The following is a 19707-nucleotide window of genomic DNA, read 5'->3' as shown; positions in this document are numbered from 1 at the left end:
ACTTCACTAGAGGGCCCAACGAAAGCAGCTCTTTAAATGTTCACATTTTGCTACATTACAACCACAAATATATATTATTTCTTTGTGTTTCTTAAAATTTTATGTAAATTACCCTTAAGGTAATTAAGATTAGGGTGACTTAGAATCATTCTTATTCAAATCTTGATGAATTGCAAAAAGATTTCATCCTCTTCTCTTCATGGTAAATACCATTTGTGATAACTCAACCCAGTCTAGTGCTGTTGAATCCACAGTTTACAGTTTCAAAAAACATGACTTAAATCATTTCTGGAGTTCATTTAAACCTCAGTCAAAATATATGAGCTGTGACTAGACGTCAAGTATTAGATGTGAGACTTTTTGACTTGAAAATCTGATGCGGTTGAAGACTAATGGAGCTTTCCTGTTCAACTCAGTTTAGAAAAAATAAGCATGGTATGAGTTTTCAAAGTTTTATTTGTGGTATTTACTGTGTTTGTTACGCCCACACATAAGGTACCCCACGGTGCCACCCGCTGATGGCACTGTGCAGCCGAGTTTATTGGTACCAAATGATGGAGCTGAGACAAGCGTGTGGTGAATTTGGCAAAACGGCTGCTTTACATCTACTTTGTGCTGTTCCACTGACGTCAAACAAAGAACTGAGATCTAACGGCACACGTTTAGAGACAAGTCAGCTATCAGACGGCGTGAGAAGATCATTGATAATATATCAAGTGCTTTTAAGCTTCCCTATCAGTCTCTCAAGATCCTTTTTGATCTTTCTTTTGCAGTTTATATGCAAACGACAACCAATCTGCAGCGGGCTTTTCAAGCATCTTAGGGACAAAAATGAACACATATGTGAGTAGCTACAACAAAACCAGGAAAAAGTCTCCCAGGGGACAGTTTGAGTTATTTATAGGTTCTGAAACTGAATTATAAGCTTTCTAATTATATCAAACTGACTGAGATAAAACAAAACTATAACCATTTAAATGTTGGCACTATGTGAACAAGACAGAGAGAAAACAGGCCTCAGACTTTCAGAAGAATCGTTTCCAAACTTGATAAGGTAATTTGGATGTTAGGAAAACATTACTATGCAATAACTTCAGCCCAGCATTAACGAAGGTGAAGTTTTGCTTCACTTATCTAGTTAGAATTATATAGTTTTTAGAAGTTTCACAAGTTTTGTCCCCTTTTCTAGTAAGGCCTGGAGCTTCTCTCATTTGTGAACCCTGAAATTTAGAGGAATTAAACCACACAGGATTTTAGACAATATAAACTTCACTTTTTAACGGTTGTTATCTCTGAAGTAAGGATGTACACATGTTGGTTTCAACATGTCCAATTACTCAGATGTCCTACTATTCTCTTTCTGCTACTAAAAAATTCATCCGTGTGTTGTAGAAATCTCAGAAAATTAGGATTGTTGGTTTTTTTTCTCCATGTCTGCTCTGGCAACTTGAGTTTAAAGGTGGCTTATTAGATTAATTAGAGCCTTTTAAATTGTTGTGTAATTAAAATATTAAAATCATTAGTGTCTGATTTTATACAAATTAGTCATTTGGTGGGAAATGACCATGAGCAAATATGTGGGCATAGAGCACAAACTCAGATTCAGAGACTAAATGTATATGGAGATCAGCAGAACTTTGACCTTTAGTGATGGTATTTTTTAATAAACGGCGAACATGAATGGATTCTTCTCTGTCACTTATGAATTATGCAACTTTTAGAAATTGTTTTTTTATCACTAAATGACCTGTACTGTTACACCCATGTGTATAAATCTTAAGACGTCTAAGAGGATTTTAAGGGATTACATGTAATACAGCAAATTAAATCTCATCGTAGTAATGGGTTAGAATACTTCCATTTTATCTGTAAGGAAATTTCAATACATTTTTTATCAAACCATTCAGATAGCAAAGGTTGGGTCATTTGTTGGTGAAGGTCATTCTAACTCCCATGAGAGCCAGTTGTCATGTTCAGCCTTGTGCAGATCGTCCTTGTGGGAGATGCTTCCATCGGTTTCCATCACATACAACACTTCAAAAACATCCATGACCACATCACAACTCCTTAAAGACAAACATTCACATCTTATTTCTTCAGATTGCTGAGTTACTTGTGAGACATAATGTAAAAATAGCTTGTATTACTGTATGCAGTTATTTGCTTCACATTTCATTAGTACAGGAAGAAATGTTGCCTTAATGTAGTGCTCCACCATTGCCTTCCTGCTCTTCTGCAACTACAGTATACATGGTTCAAAAGCAAAAAGCAGGCAATACTGATTATTATCTCTTTTTTTTCAGAATTTCAAAGAATACAGACACCATACACATTGCACAGAGATTCTACTGCTGCAGAATTTGTGCAGGATGTCGCAGCACTGACCCTATTATTTTCCATCCTTGCAATTGCACTGAGAGAAACTCCCTGACCCCAGCATGCCAAAAACTCGAAGTGGTGGCTCCAACTCTGACTGACCTGTCTTCTCATTAATTTAGTTAATTACTCTGCATAGAGCATTGACCTTTCATTCCTATACAGTAAGGTGATCATGAAGTTGCACAACAATAGATTCATAGCCCATCCTAACACAGCCACACACTGTGGCTTTTTCACACCCTTCTTACCAATGCAAACAAAAAAAATCAACATGCACATTTCAGAGACATGAAATTTCCTCCTTTAGACATGTTATGTTTTTTAAATGAACCGACAGACTCACAAGACAACATACCTTTACTGAAAGTATTTCCCAAAGCTGACCAGCCGTCTTTTCTTAACACAATCTCTTGTGCCTGTAAATAAGACAGCTTTCTTTGTTTTTGTGACTTGGACATGCAGTACTATGACATGTTAGGAACTGAGGTTGCCAAAGCACAGAGGGATTAATGTCACACAGAAGGCCAGGTGTACAGATCCATCTTCTCCGGAGAGGAGTACTCCCCGACAGGTGGATGAATGCGCACTGAATAAGTCGATTATTTTGCATAATTGATCCCATGAATGATGTATAATGAAGTTCATATGGTGTAAGCAGTAAGCTGTAGTGTGTGATTGGTTGTCTAAACACAATGGTGCCTTTTCCAGAGACAATGAAGGTAAATGAAAATGGCAGCATTTGGGAAGTGAAGGCATTAAGAGAAGATAAACCAGGAAATAACTAAATAGCTTCTCACTTTGCCAGCAGCACAATGACTAATAGATCAAACCTTTCTGTTTGTTAATATGACTTGAGCATTATATGTACTTTAAAAACAAAAGTATGTTTGTTCCAAGCAGTAAGAAAAATCTGGCACTACTAATGAGATTTTTCCTGACATCTGGATTGATTTTGGAAACATTTGCGAGTTAAGGTTAAAAAATATGGCCAAATCAAGATGTGGCATGCTATCAGACCCCCAATAAAAAAAAACCTGAATGCAACAATTAATGATGTGCACCCCTATGCTGCCTGGTTATAACAGCCTTTTGTTTTTATTATTTTCTCCCAAATAGATCATTTCAGTGAACTCAGACACAAGACATGCTTTAATTAAGATATTAAAAGTTGCACTTTCCCATCACAGCTTACACTTTTATTGTGGTTAGAGGCCAGTCGATATGCTCCTGTCACACTATTTATGAATTTGTGTACAGTAGAGGATTCCTGTGAGTATTGCGTTTCATTTGAGCCTTTATTGATGACTGTATGTCGAAGCATAGATGAGTTACAGCCGTTTGAAGTCTGTATGTCAGATGTCTTCACTGTGATCTATGTGGAGGTTTCAAATAGATCAATATGGATAATGACTGGACATAAACAGAAACCTGCCTAGAATTGTCTTTTTAATCAAATCTGAAATATAAGTAGATGAGACTTCCTTCTACAGTGTTATTTTATTTTCCAGTGCATACCTTCAACACTCCAAATGTAGTAACGTAAAAATAAACAAGAAAAATCCAGGCAAGACAAAAAAGCTTTAATTTATTACAAACATTTTTATAGCTACAAACTCACCTGAAGAACATTTCCACGATTAGAAGACAAATTTTTCAGCAAGATCTAGAAAAACTCATTCATGTTTTTGTCTTCAATCACACTGGTTACTGCAACAGTCTCCTCGCAGGTCTGCCTAAAAACATCCTCCAGCTGCAGCTGATCCAGAACGCTGCTGCTGGAGTTCTGACTAAAACCAGGAATACGGAGCACATCAGTCCCTACAGTGGCTCCCTGTATCTCAGAGAACAGACTTTAAAATACAATTGTTAGTTTATAAATCACTGAACGGCTCAGCACCACAGTACATTAAAGATCTGCTGTTGTCATAGCAACCTTCCAGATCTCTAAGGTCTAATGGGTCTGGTTCTGCTCTGCATCCCCAGAACCAGAACCAAACATGGAGAAGCAGCATTGAGCTTCTATGCACCACAAATCTGGAACAAACTTCCTGCAAACTGTAAAACTGCTGAAACACTGAGTTCCTTCATATCTAGATGAAAACCCACCTGATTAGAGTTGCTTTTGAAACATAATAAATGAAACATTAACCAAGATGTTGATGTGTAATGACGGTACTTGGAAAAATGCGATGGGAAAAATTAAATGTTTCAGTTGTTGATTTCTGAGTTATGATGCAAAACACTTTGAACTGCCTTGTTCTCAAAATGTGCTAATAAAAAAATATTTGATTGATTTGATTGATTGAAGCGCATGCTAATTACAGATGCATCTTTGGCTGCAAATATGAAACATTTAGATCCTGTTCTCCACAGGGCTCAATTTGTGTACGCTCTTTCTTTCAGGCATTTTTTGTGATTCTGCTGCCGCCGTTTATCAGGTCATGGACTGTACTCTTTTACATCCTTTATGTACATGTCTAACTTACTTTATAGGTCCAGAAATCAGAACACATCTACTGTTTACACACTAAGCCTCAAAACCAATTAATCGTGTCAACTTTAAGTCAGATATTTAGGACAATTCAAATGTTACCAGACAGAGGAGCCAACTCTGAGACGAGCATTATTCAGCAGGCTTCATATATTATACATCCCTGTATGTGTTATATCTTCGGTTGCCTTCTAACCTAGTTTACTCTGCCTGTGGTGTGCGTAACTGCTTGTATATGCATTACTGGATGCAAAAAGGAAGCAGTGCATCTGTTACCGCTATCCAGAAAACCCACATTAAAAGCAGCTGTCAATATATTATCTACATACATGAATATACACATGTCTCCATTTTGTTGTGGCATACTTATTGTCTGACTGTATGTTTAACCCTTGACACATCGAGCTTGTTATTGCTGTGGTTGACCACACCTAAAGCTTTTACGGACCAACTGATTCACATTGTTTGGGTGTATATTTCCCCCTCAGAATATAGAATTTCACATGCATACTCTGACTGAAAACAGATTTTTGTTTTGGGAATTCAGCTACTGAAGAGATTGCCAGATTACACTTGCTGGGCACTTGATTTGTTCAGTTTGATGTTAAACACAAAAAAATGCATTAGCCACTCCCACGCCAGCAGCTCACTGATGGTGTGGTCTGCTGCAATGGTTTTCAAAACAGAAGAATTAGGACGGCTTCAGAAAGTTGGATCAAAGTTAAGAAGAAAAAGAAAAAAAAATTCCATACATTTTTAATCATTTTTATTGTATATGTTTTTATCATTATTCAGCAGACTTCATATATCAAATGTCAAATGTTTTTTTTATGAAATACAAGTTGAAATAACTTATTGTAATGTCATTTGCCATGCTCATCTTTCTGATTGGTTGCAAGTCAAATTTATCAATCTGCTTTGTTCCTCAGGCTAACATAGCAAACTGGAAATGGAAAAGTTTTCTTCTGACCAAAAAATTAAAAAAGGAACCATTCAGCAGCCCTGAAGGACACTGATGTAAAAAAATACTAAAACCTTTGGTGAAGATGACGGAGTACCAGGGCCACACTATAAAATAACTAAAAATAAATAAAAAAATTACAAGAACAAACTCATAAAATTACCAAAATAAAGTCATAGTATTACAACTTTATTCTCTTAATATTATGACTTTACTATGACATTTTTCTCATATTATTTTGACTTTATTCTTGTACAACTTTATTCTTGTAATCTTATTTGTTAATATTTTAATTGGTATGGCCCTAATATTCCATCATAGTTGGAACTGTGAGAAAGAAATAAAATTTTAGGTGTGATAATATACAATATTCATTTTTTTTAATAATTGAAGGGATTGTGGTGAAAATGTATTGTCAGGTAATATATTATAACATGAACATCAGATTAATAAAGTCATTACATTACCTGATAAATTGTTCCACCGCAGAACTCATGACCATTTAATACCCGAAGGTTTGAGGCAGCATTTATGCTAAATGAACATAATAATTATTGATGGTGATTAAAAGTGAGAAAAACATTTGAAAAGTTTCTTAACGTATTTGAAGCATAATTGTCTGTGGATTTTCAAAGGGGGCCCCAGCCAGAAGCTAGTGCTGTTTGGGGGGGCCATAGCATGGAAAGTTTGGGAACCCCAGGTCTCTGTGTCTGCTCTGCTTCATAACTGACTGTTAGATGATCAAGGAAGTGCCTGTAAAACACGTTGCGCCCACTGAGAGCACTGCAGCCGTTCTTTGAAAAACACACCCGTCGGTTCTCTGCAGGAGCAGGTTCAGTTCAGAACATCTTTGGTTTCTTTTGTCAGTCCTGGGTAGTTCAGACTCTTCAGCCACTCCAGTGGTTTTTATCTGATAAAACATTTATGTAGATGCAGCCCAAACAAATGCACTAAAACTCTACATTTAAGACAAGGACTCTGCTATCAAGGTCAAACCCACTCATTTACACACATGTGAGAAAGTCTCTCTTTTAACAAAGCAGGAGCATTCAGTGTTCTGCTTCTCAATGTCTTTCACCTACTTTCTCTGTCGTTCTTTCTCACACTCACGCACACACACACACGCTCACATATATACACGCGTGTCTAGCTTTTTTTCCCAAGCAGCCAACTAGTTGGGTGCCCTTTGCCGACTGCAGCACAGCATGAGCGGAGCCCTGCTGACTCGGCCTCTGTTGATCAATCAACACCTACTAATGGGGAAGGAGATGAAAGAGGAAGAGAAGGAGATGTGGATGGAGGGAAAATGGAGAAAATATATAGAGACAGGGGATGGATGGGGGGGCTTATATGGGATGTAGGGGCCAGTAATAAGATTGCTGTATCAGGGCTGTTTAACCCAAATGCAGGAAATGACACAATCTCAATTCACGTCCTGCATATTGAACTCATTACTGTGGATCACCAGCTGGAAAAATGGGTCTTCAAAAGCGCATATATTTTTCATGTGGCGTTAACATGAGATTGTATTAGGACAGCTCTCGGATGTTTGTGTGAATGAGGGGTGGCCCAGCACTCATTCCTCCATTTTTTAGCTTTTGTTTGCCCAGACTTCCTGTGGCTCTTTTGAAGTATTTCCATGGGCATTGTTGCGTTCAGCTCTCATTTTAAGTCTAGTTTGTAGGTTCATGCTAACATTTTGTTCTTTTTTTGTGTTTGCAAATGTGACTTATATTAAAAAAATGGAGATAGATAGATAGATAGATAGATAGATAGATAGATAGATAGATAGATAGATAGATAGATAGATAGATAGAGCTTGTGCCGTATAGATAGCATTCGATGCGGCTTGCTTTCAAAATGGCGGCTGTGTTTTAATAATTCAAGCTCACCGCAGGAGGCCTCTCTTTGATGTTTCACTTTGAAGAACTAGTTCATCCCCTTCCTTCACTCTGTTCGCCGTCTCATGGGTCCGTCACCTGTCACAAAGTCGGCCTGTGAAGCTCATTCCTCCTTATCTTTACTCACACTCTTTCTCCTCTTTCATCAAAAATGTTCCGTCCTTCCATATCTCTTATTTCCGCTTTGCATGGAGTAAATATCTCGGAGCTCTCGGCTACGTGTTTTCTTTCTCTCTTTCTCCGTCTGTCTCCCACAAATTTACATCCCAGCGTATCAGATTTGAAGGCCTGTGCTTTTAGCCTTTAACTGTTGCAAAGATTATAACAGCATTATTTATTTATGACCAGTATGTTTTCTTAGAAACTGCTGCTATTTGCGCATTTCAAAGCTATGGTACAGACTGATACCATAAAAGGAATAGTAAAAAAGGATGTGTCTTAACTGGTTTTTAATCTTTTCATTTATTTTATGCTGAATTTTCCAGCAATGATCAGCGGAACGGTTTCAAGGAGCAGTTATAAGTTTAGATGCAGGCGTCTTTGGCACTAATCTGTATTCATCTTTGGCTTTTTTAATGATGAACAGCCACTTTACCACACTGGAAAGATTATACAACATCTGACTCCAATATGTCCAAATACCAGCCTTAGAAAGTTGCAGAAAAACTACACACTTTTTTAGCCGACAACAAATGCCAGGCAAAATTCTGTCACTACATAAATATTCCTCTTGGCAGAAACGGTAGAAGTCAGTTATTTACTTTTTTCCAGACTTACATTTCAAGACATTACATTCCCAGTATTGTTGAGAATTCCAGTAGCTTAATAACTTGTTTTTTCCATCCAAAAGCTGGTTTCTGGGTGCCTGTGTGATAATTGTGTTGGTGGAACACCAAGCACCCAGATTTTACCTGCAGCTGTTGATTTGAGAAAAAGTTGAACAACTTGGAAGCAGTCCTCCTAATCTATCTACTGTATGCAGTGCACCAGTATAAAACCCAACCCTCAGCATGATGACACCACCACCGTGGTTCACAGTTTGATACCATGATCTTACATCTAATTCTTTGCCGTAAACATTTTCTCCAGAAGGCTTCTGGGTTGTGAATGTGGGCAGCTACATGTTTTAGTTCAGTGTTTAGGTGTCTATTTTAGATTAGAAATTTACTGATGAATTTTGGAGTTTATGACAGCCTTATAACAACTTGTGGTTCCAGGTTTGTTCCTAAACAGGCTGGCCAATTTCCCTCCACCGTTTGGATGAGATAAGAAAACTTTGACACAGTTCAAAGAAGACAATGATCACAAAATCACATTAAAGGTGGTTTTAAAATTGATAAACCGTATTAATATTAGGTTTTTGGAATTACTTTTAAATGGATGGATGTTTAAACAACAATTCATGAAGCAGCTCTGCCAGTTCTGATCATTTCCTACAGCTCGTTGGGATTCTGCAATTGTGGAAATTCAACAGTTGCCTGCATTTTTAAATGTTTTTTGCAACAGCGCATTATTTGTGAGTTTACTGCAGATGTTCTGCAAAGATGGTCAAAAGCATTGGGTTTGAAGGTGGCAGTATTTCTTACTTCTCTGCTCTTTCAGATTCATTTAATGTCTGTGCTTGATATCAACAAAAAATTAGCCAAGTACTTTTAAGAACAAGCCTGTTTGAGCGTCCAATCCGTCTCCTTCTGCATGCAGATTTTGCAAGGGGTTTAATTAGATAAATGAATTCATTAGATTAAAAATATCGCAAAATTCCTTGCAAATATTTCTGAAGCATCACCACAAAGTCAGTGATTTTGATTGCAAAAAGTCACAAAAACAATTGTGAAATCTTGTAGGGACTGTCTAATAGAAACATCTGTCTAATATATTGCCATAATTAATTCCATGAGTACGTAAAGCATGTGATTTGTCTGCAATTTGTACATTTAAACATTTGCACCCAGTTCTTGTTTATAAAATCCATTTCAGTTTTACATTTCATAATTTTACCCTGAAAAAAGAACCAGCTGAAATACTTGATTAAAAGCTCCAAGCTAACATGGAATCCATTCTCAGGGCGACTGTATGTAAACTCCTGACAGGCACTGTATACGTGCATACCAGAACAAACTAATGCGGTTTTTGTGAAAAGGCCTTGAGTGTCAACTTGTTCGTAGCACCAAAGTTGCCGTTGGCAGAATGAGCAGAGTGTGTGTGAAGTAGGAGCTCAGAAAGGACAGAAAGATCATCAAGTAACATTTAATTACTGACAGCCTCCGGGTCAATTTATTTCTGTATTTACTCATTGCAAAATATCATTAAACTCGAATGGAGCAAGTCTTGGCAAGCATGCAGTAAGCATAAGATTGAAGACCTACAGATGGAGGCTTTCTTCATAAAGGGGTAAAGGGCCAGGTGGCTCGACATCTGCACATGCTTCATCTGTCCAAGTTCCTCTGTTGTTTTAAGAAGGCAAAATATTCAGATATAATTATATAGCTAAATGCACCAAGTTTCTTGATACCAGTGGAAAGACAGAGCCCAATGTCAATCAGCTTTTATTTTACGTCTGCTGCTCTTGTTCTCATCAACTCTTAAAGTGATCTCTATTTTTATCTTTTCTAGGTATACTGTATAAGGGCAATGGCGAGAATGTCTTTATCTCCCAGCAGCCCGCTGTCATCAGCAGCATTATGGGTAAGTGTAGATTATTTTAACATCTTAACATTGTGAAAAGGTATTATCCTCCTTTGAGGTTTCTTATGTTTTTTTTTTTTTGTTGTTTTTGTTTTTTCCAATTTAATGTTTCACATCAGCAGGTAAATCTTAATATGGCCAAGATAACCGAAGTGAACACAAAAAGCAGTTTTCAAATGAGGCTTTCATTTAAGTAAAAGCTGAATATTTGTGAAATCATGTTAACTGTGATAAACTACATTTTTTTGAAAAGCTGAGGTCATTTCACTGTTTGACCTCTGATATGATAAAAAAAACTGTCTGGCAGCAAGCAATAGATGACAATATTAACTCAAAAAGTAATAAATCATGCCGTGAAAACAAAACACAAAGGAAGTGTACCTTCTAATCTCAACGCACATTAGCTGCATTTCCATTACAAATGTGTGTAAAACTCTGTTGGTGTTTAGCGAATGTCGAAAAGACACAATTTCACAATTGCAGCATTTCTATTAGATAGGAAACGCAATTAAAATCATGTAAACAAGTTTGTTCATTCAATAAGTTACTAAAATACATGCTGCGCCATGATCCTCTTACCACTTCCTGTCGTCTTTTCCACCAGCAGCAACATCCGGTTGTTGACTTCAACTTATGAGATGCGATGAAAGTGCTCCCATTGCAGTTTTGCTAAATTTTGATACAGCCAAAAAAAAAAAAAAAAAATCACCTCATCCAAGTGTACAAACTTTATATCGAAAAACAAGAATTTTCTCTAAATCTAAATTAATCAAATTTAATTTTCATAATTACAATATCAGGGCTTTTATCTTGCATTAAAATGTTTGACGCTCTGGAATATTCAAATTAGAGATGTAGACGATCTACTCACGGTTAATTGTTGCTTAATGGTTTGTTATGTTAAAATTAGTTCCAATCGGTTAAACTAATATCGTTCTTTTAGAGTAGCAGTTTGGCCTCCATCCAGAAGAGGCCACCGCAGGTAATTTTTGCACGGAGCCAGCTGATACAGGAATCGATATGGTGGCCCTAAGTGGAAAAGAAAAACAGTTCAAACAAAGTCTGGTGTGGGATGTAAATTGCATTTTATTCGGTTCTGTTTTCAAATATAATCCCTCGACGAGATCGTTAAGTTTCACCTCAACAGCGCTCATTTAGCCGAAGTGCTGCACGACAGGGCAGCGTTAGCAGCTATGGAAAGACGGTCGGCCATCTTGACATAAGAAAATAGCCGCTTATCATTTAATTTTTAGTTGATTGATTTGATAAATAAACTTTAGATCAACTCAGTTAAACAAAAAAGAAAAGAAAATTAACAGAACAGTATTTGTTGATGACTTGAATGATTTCTCTGGTAAAACTAAATAATTCACTGACTAAAACTGACTGTGAATCTCAGGAAACGGTCGGCGGCGCAGCATCTCCTGCCCCAGCTGTAACGGCCAGGCGGAGGGCAACAAGCTGCTGGCGCCTCTGGCCCTCGCTTGCGGAGCGGATGGCAGCATTTTTGTCGGGGACTTCAACTACATCAGGAGGATCTTCCCCTCTGGGAACGTTAGCAGCGTCATGGAGCTCAGGTAACGACGGAGGGAGGATCGCTGGTTCTTCCCGGCTCCTTGAAACAGGGCAAACTCCACCTCAGTATCCTACAAAGAAAGCTCTAACTGCAGGAGTTTAAAGTCAAACGCTTCCAAATCCACGGCTTCATCCATGTTTGTGCGGTTCAGATGATCCATGCTCACGCTTTGTGTTGAGTGTTTGTTTCTTAGATCTCAAACCCTAACATTCATCTGAAATCTTTCTTCTAATGATTTCTATGAAGCATGATTTCAGTCTGTTGTGTTGTCTGTTTCTCAGTGATTTCTCTTGTAAGTCAATCAATCAAGCTGTCGACTAACTCATGTCTCTTCTGTGTTTCCTTGCCTTTGCTTGCACTGTGTTAAAGAAACAAAGATTTCAGGCATAGGTAAGAGGGGATAAATCTTTTCACCCTTTCTTTTTACCCCTTTTTTTGTACTGTGCTGTCAGCTCATTTTAAATATCAGATTCTTCTCTGTCCATTTTTTGGCTTACATTTGTCTGCAATGGCCACATTTTACTCAGCAGAGTAAAACAAACATGTAATTGACTTTGTCAGGACTATGAGAAGGAGCCTTGAAATAAGATGCTGTCATCTTGCTTTTTTCCTGATTCCTTTCTCCTTCGCTGTCACTCCCTTTCTTCCTCTTGTCTTGACCTGTTTTCACACAAAATCAAGCCCCATCGACTGCTTGTCAGCTCAGATGAACAGCAAAGCATCACTTTAGTTTCAGCTCTTAGCAAGGAGATCCTGCAAGGAGAGAAGTTGGTGGTTTGGCAAAAGGCTTTGTTTGTAACTGGTCTCCTTGTTTCTCCTCTGTTCTTGGTCCTCTTTAATCAAATAAGTCTTAGGAGCAGTCACATTATGTAGATGGCCTATCCTTTTACTTGGCGCACAAGTAAAAGAATAAAAATGCAAGAGAATAAAAAAGTTAAAATAAAAGACTACTCTCATTTCTATGGAAGATGATTAGGAAAGATAATTCTGACTTTTTTTCAGAATTATGAATTTTATTTCAGAATTGTGACTTTTTTCAGAATTCTGACTTTTTTTCAGAATTCTAAGATAAAAGTCAGAATTCTGGGACTAAACTGAGAATTATGAGAACTGAACTTAATCTCAGAATTCTGACTTTTATCTCGGGATTCTGAATTTTTTTTTCAGAATTCTGACTTTTGGTCTCAGAATATTGACTTTTTTTCAGGGTTGTGACTTTTTTTCCTCACTGTTCTGACTTAAATCTTCTGATACCAATAGACAGGAATCTGAGACTAAAGTCATAATTCTTTTTTTTCAGTGGCCTTAATCCTTAATCCACACATTTAAGTCAATGAGATTTAAGTGACTAAGAATGGAAAATGATTATCGGTTTATAAAATATTTGGTAACACTTTATTTGAAGGGGGTTGAATAAGACTGTCATGACACTTTCATAAACATGACATAACACCTGTCATGAACATGAATAAGCCTTCATGAATATTTATGACTCTTGTCATAAAGCGTCATTCGGTAAATTATGACACTTTTAATACAAAGTTGACATTATTCCAAATGTCTTTGTTGTGACAACTTGACATTAACCAAGAAATCATTACTGATATAAATTTGTTATAAAATAATTACTGATTGCACTTTAAAAATTAGGTAACTTTATGTTATTAAAGGTAAAGTTTAATCAGTAATGATTTCTTGGTTAATGTCAAGTTGTCATAACAAAGACATTTTGAATAATGTCAACTTTGTATTAAAAGTGTCATAATTTACCGAATGACGCTTTATGACAACAGTCATAAATATTCATGAAAGGCACCATAATTTGTGGCATATTTAAAGTAAATGTAGCGCTCCATCTCTGCCACCTCTTTGTTCCTAAACAGAGAGATCTCGTTGCTTCGGTCATTCGCCACAATGCTTTAAAAAATAAAACCACCTTTAACCAGATGAAAGGGTTGAGATGTAAGGTGCACAGCTGGAGTCTGTATGATTTAAAGAACAAAATCCTGTTGGGTTCACACTGTTACACTGCTGCCACACTATCACATACCCGCCTTGAGTTTCAGTGGCTGACGGTGAAAATCCCCATGAAGACACAGTTATATAGTGAATAATGTTCCAGAAGCGCCTTTCAAAAAAACTGATATTGGAGCAAACACCGTTTGATCACCTGCTAAATCAGGCTGCTGCTACTTTTTTCTTTTCTTTTCTTTTTTTTGAAATATGTCAAAAATGTTAACACCATGAGCATCACAACTCGTACAGTCGGTATGTCATGTAATCAGAGATTAAAGCAAGCTGATATGTGATGTGTGAAACTCTTTATTATTCATTTAATTTATGATTGCTGTATTTATTTATGTTTCTAATTGGGTAATGTTTAATTTTCCAAGGCAAAATTGGAGGAACTATTCCGTTTTTGCATGTAGAATTTCATCCTAACAGGTTATATGAAAATTACAAAATGGCCATATGTGAAATTAGACCGAAGGACAAAATGTACTGGTTGGAGTTTCTGACCTGCAGTATTTATTTTGATATTCTGAAACCTCCAGTCGGTCTGAAACCTCCAGTCGGTTGTGGGCAGATGGAAACTCGTACTGAGCCAAGTTCTGGTTCCGCTGAGCCAGGTTCTGGTTCTGCTGGAGAATTCTTCCTGTTAAAGGGAAGCTTTTCCTCTCCACTGTGGCTACATGCATGGCCGGTTTGAGAGATTCCTGTAAAGTCAATGACACAATATGAGCGAGTGTCTAGTGTTGCTACGTTCTTGTCCAAATGGAGCGAACGCTGCAAGGCAATAACTTAATGAAATCTGCTGAGTTTCATTAGATAGAAACTGTCTGATCTGAATAAAGAATAGAGTTTATTGCTGTAAGAATAGCTGAAATGTATGTGTGATTAAAATGTAATGACTCCTTTTGGACATTTGTTGTAAATCGGGGCAATGTACATAAACTGAATTGAACAGGCGATCTAGATGGGATGAATTTTTATTTCAGTAACTGGAAACTCTGGACTTTGAAAAAGAAAAGGCATTTATGGTTGTCAGTCCTGTCTTTTGCTGTATGATGAGAATCCACTGCTGAAGATGATGTGTACGTCGTCTTCACCTAAATATACGTTTGGCTTTTGTTCTTCCTCTAAAAGTCGGTGGATTCAGTTTCACGCCCCGTCTGTGTCGTGTTTCAGGTCAAGTTTTGCTTTGGAATAGATATGTGGCAACTTTCAGCCTTTGTTCTGTTATTCTGTTGTTTTACTTCCTGCCGTCTTGGATACTCTGTCTTCTTGTGCTTTATCCTTCTTGTTTTCCTTTACTCATTTTTCCAAGCCCCATTCTTTCAATGTCTCCTAACATGACTCATTTGCTCTCCACCCTTCACCCCTTTTCACACTCCATCAGTGCCTTCTTCCTTTCTTTTCCTTTCTCACTTTTGCGTCTTTGATTTTCCTTTGCTTCAGCCCTTGCCTCCATTTCCCCTTCAGTGTTTTACTGAGCCCTGACATGTTTGGGTAATAGAGTGCTTTCCACATGTCAGCATCCTCTTTCAGCTCCAAATAGATCCACGTTGTGAGAAATCTTTTAAAGAGAAATTTCATTCTTTATCCTGAGAAACATGCTGTTCTGTTGACATGTTGGAATATGAAGTGGAAGAGGCTCGTAGAAGGTGAAGCAATCAAATATAAAACTTGGAGCTGAAGTTGTCAACATGTCATTGCTTTCCATTCACAGATGTGACTTGTAGATAGATAAAAATATATCCTCTGCCTTCTTTTGAACTCTGATACGTATCTAAACACACTTTTTTTATGTTTAATTAAGTCTTCTTTCTCAGTGCTGGTAGCATGGTTTCTATCTCAGTTTTTTTTTCTTTTTTTAAGTAATAGATTGTGTTGCTTTCAGCTTTAAATTGTTTCCTAGTGGGAAGTTTTGGTCCACATAAAGCCTTGTGTTGTTCCTCAGTTGTTTTAAACCTGCCTGTTTATTTTTAGCTGTCCTAATTAACACCCTGTCATCATCTGCTGATTGTTACTGACCACTGGGATTCAAGGCCAGAGGCCAAAACACACACACAGCCTTTACATGACAGTGCAGCAGGCCTCCTCAAACTGTGTTACAGAAAAGTGATAGCGCTCATTAAATCAAAGACAAAGCTATTTTTAACCATAGCACTCTGTCTTTTAAAAGTGTTGGGGAATTTAAAGAGCTGGCAGAAATGCATACCTCCCTCATCTCTGCCAGACCTTCTCCACCAGCGTTTAGCTCATGATACTGCCAGTTTATAAAAATTAAATTGGAGACAAAGCTGTTTTATTTAGCAGCTTAACATTGGTGCTTTGCAAAACAAGCCTCAAAAACATTGGATGACATTCTTGTAATCACTGGTGCTTCATTTTTAGATCAAATGAAGGAAAAACTGATGCAATCGCTCCACACCGCATTGTATGTAAACATCACAACTAGAGCTTTGCCTCATCTGGTTTTCATTTTTTTTTTTTTTTTTTTTTTAAATTTTTTCAGGGATGAACTCTAATTAAATTCAACTGTTGAATCGCTCCATTTTGTCGAGCTAATTTTCGACAAATGTGATCTCCAGGCACTCTGCAGAAAAATATAATCAGGTCAATATTCAGTTACAACCATTGTGATCCAGTCCTAGGTATAAATTAATGAAGTTAATGTTAGAATAGAATCCCAGTTGTTTAAAAGCGTGTGGCAACAGTAGAGCAGAGAAACTCCATTTTTACGAGAAGAGATCTCCAGAAGAACCCAATGAGTCTGGGCTTTTTCACATTACACTTTAAATGAGATGCTGAGGCCAATAAATTGTCCCAGAAGTTATTGCAATGAACGATAATGTTGTTTTTAAATAATTTTCAGCGGTTGCTGGCATAATAATGCAAGAACGCACTCTCAAAGATCGGTAAACTTTAAATTCTAATGAACTTTTAACTGAAAGACTTTTTAAATATCCAAAATAAATAAACTAAACAACAGACACAACAACTAAAATTAATTAGGACGTCTCTGTAAACAAACAAGGGCTAGTTGAGACCAAAGCACCAGAGTGAAGACTTCAGTCATCCAGTTTCTGGTAGAAAGAGGGAGAAACAAGAAAATAATACAAGTGGAAATAATTGAGCTAGTGTTAATTTATCATTATATAATTGATTTATTGCGACAGGCCTAGAGATGCTGGCTATCTCATTCAGTTAATCTGTGTGTCCTATAGAAAGGTTTTAACCTCACTGCCTTCTCCACCAAAGCTAACTTCATCCCTACACTGTAGCGATTTACTCGTTTTCTTCAGGCTGTCATTTTTGCATGTTTCACTGGGATGGCACCAGACAAATGGTCCAGCATCTTATTCTTAGCCAATAGAGATTTGGATTTCCTCACTGAATCCCACTTTCAGCCAATCATCCACAATCCATTACAGTTTTCCTTTAGCCCATTGGAACCTTGACAAACACTCCTGTTTCTGCCCATTTGTGATTTTCTTTTGCTGTGCATTTCCCATTTTCCAGCCGTACTGCTCAGAGTTTCTGGCTTGATGTTTCCACGTCCGTTTTCATCTGCCTAGATGTTTTACAATAGTCCATTTTGCTTGGAATTGCTTCAGATTTTTATATTGTTGGAGCTGTCAGCTCTGTTGTTGTGGCCATCAGCCAGATTCAACAGCTTGTTAAGATCTCCAGCTCTCATTTAGCTGCAGTCTCAGCCGCGGTAGATCTGTGGAGGTGTGTGTTTTCTAAAAGCAAAGTGATTCCATCGTTATTACTTCTAACCAGAAACAAGCACCAAGTAATGTGTTGTCATCTCTTGTATTTTTGAAAAGTATACAGCGAAACAAAATTGTGTTGTTTCATGTGGCCGGGGGACACCAATAAAGTAGAGTCTTGGAAGCAGCAGGATGTGTTGCGTAAAAAGTAACTTACAATATTCATCTGGGCTCCATGTGGGGTCAGTGACCTTTTACTGCATGGCATCTCGTTCTGCCCTGCTTCCTGTCAAGCTAAGGATTAGTAGTGGTAATTTATCATTTATCGTGATTCTTATCGTGATAAGAATTTTCAATTTATCATTAATTGATAAATTTCTACTAATGATGTTTAAAACTCCCTGAAATCGTCTGTGTTGTTGAGATTATTAATTTTACTATGTTCTCCATGTTTTTTATTTTTATTTAGACCATCAATTGATTTGAAAATATGATTAAATGTAGTTACTGTGTGCAGTTTAGTGAAACAAATCGCACCTTCATGCGATTGGTGTCCTAAAGCAGCTTTTTACGCATTATTTCAAGATCAGTCGTGTTTGTGGGACTATGATTGCTGTGGCATTCAGTCACCTAAAGTTAGTTTGAGATAACTTTTATTTTGATGTATTTATTTCAAACAGGTTTATAAAAACAAGAAACCAAGGAGTCAGTAGGACAGAGGAAACATGTGCAAACACAACCTAGGACAAAACAATTTGTTTACCGCTATTTTTCTGTAGGAAGAAGTGAACACTTTTAATTTATTCAATTCAGTTTAATGAAATGTATCACTTACTGACTCAGTAATTATCAAAAATTTGTAATTAAAACCATGTGATAATAACATCCATGTTCCTGTTCAATGTACTGGGCTACAGAGTTAACAAATAAATGATATATCAAGACAAAATCATCTACTTATAATAATAATAATAATAATAATAATAATAATAATAATCACAATTGTAAATAACAGACATACAGCATTAGAATAGTTACCAACTTTTCATCATCACAATAGAATCTCAAAATATTGTGATAAAACTTTGAGTCTATTTCATCCTTACTACGGCTAAAAAAAGGCCGTCAGCACAACAAACTCTTAAAAATAAAGAAGTTTGATCCTCATTCTGTGCTTGTTTGTCTGTCACTGTCCTCCACAGCAACAACCCTGCTCACCGCTACTTCATGGCCACTGACCCAGTAACCGGACAGCTGTATGTGTCCGACACCAACTCCAGGAGAATTTACCGTCCCAAGATGCTTAGCGGCGCCCGGGACCTCAACAGTAAGCACAAGCCACAGGAAAAGCCCTGTGTTGGCAGAAATGAAAGCATCCTTCTCCATTATTGTCTGATATTCCGTGTTTGGAAAACTCTGCAGCAAATTCAGTGTGTGTAAATGTGTGTGTGTGTTCAGGTAATGGAGAAGTCGTGGCTGGCACAGGTGAGCAGTGTCCTCCTTTCGATGAGGCCCGATGTGGTGATGGGAGAAAAGCTACAGAGGCACAGCTGCTGGGACCAAAAGGTACACACACACACACACACACACCTGTAACCTGTTGCATATATTTCTAAATCTAGTTTGCAGCACACATAAAAAGCCATTTGTTTAGGTTCACGTTTAAGTCACATCCTGAACTTATTGTCAGACCTGATGGTTTCTCTTTCCTCTGTGTGTAGGATTGGTCTTCACACTGATTTGGTTTGTGTAGTGTTGCACTAATTGAGCTGGATGTACTGAATGACTCTTTGTCCACCATTACACTATTTGCATTTTATTTGAATGATAAGGGAAGCCACATGCCTAAAGGAAAGTGGTGTGCTTACGTTGCCTTGAGTGCAGTTAATCTGAGCTGCTGTTAATTTTTGGACATCAACAAAAAATGTTTTCACAGCTCTCAGATGTTACCACATGTTTGCCAGTGTTACAGAATAAGTACAACTATGACTCAA

The 19707-nt window shown here is 37.4% G+C and overlaps 1 protein-coding gene across 9 annotated transcripts in view; it reads left to right on the top strand.

Moving 5' to 3' along the window:
* tenm3 (teneurin transmembrane protein 3) overlaps nt 1–19707 on the top strand; it is a 233519-nt gene that overhangs the window by 182803 nt on the left and 31009 nt on the right. For 6 of the 9 annotated variants that reach the window (XM_015046552.1, XM_015046551.1, XM_015046549.1 and 3 more), the window contains 5 exons: nt 10346–10417; nt 11817–11994; nt 12363–12383; nt 18916–19040; nt 19172–19279. In XM_015046552.1, the coding sequence (XP_014902038.1) occupies nt 10346–10417; nt 11817–11994; nt 12363–12383; nt 18916–19040; nt 19172–19279 (504 nt within the window). The remainder of the gene's footprint in view (nt 1–10345; nt 10418–11816; nt 11995–12362; nt 12384–18915; nt 19041–19171; nt 19280–19707) is intronic. The other 3 variants (XM_015046553.1, XM_015046550.1, XM_015046548.1) reach the window with 1 other exon arrangement.

This window comes from Poecilia latipinna, unplaced genomic scaffold, assembly GCF_001443285.1.
Source record: "Poecilia latipinna isolate Pla-1442-1.1 unplaced genomic scaffold, P_latipinna-1.0 Scaffold783, whole genome shotgun sequence".
NCBI lineage: Eukaryota > Metazoa > Chordata > Actinopteri > Cyprinodontiformes > Poeciliidae > Poecilia > Poecilia latipinna.
Note: the sequence above shows the minus strand (reverse complement) of the source record. Positions and strands in the feature narration are given on the sequence as shown.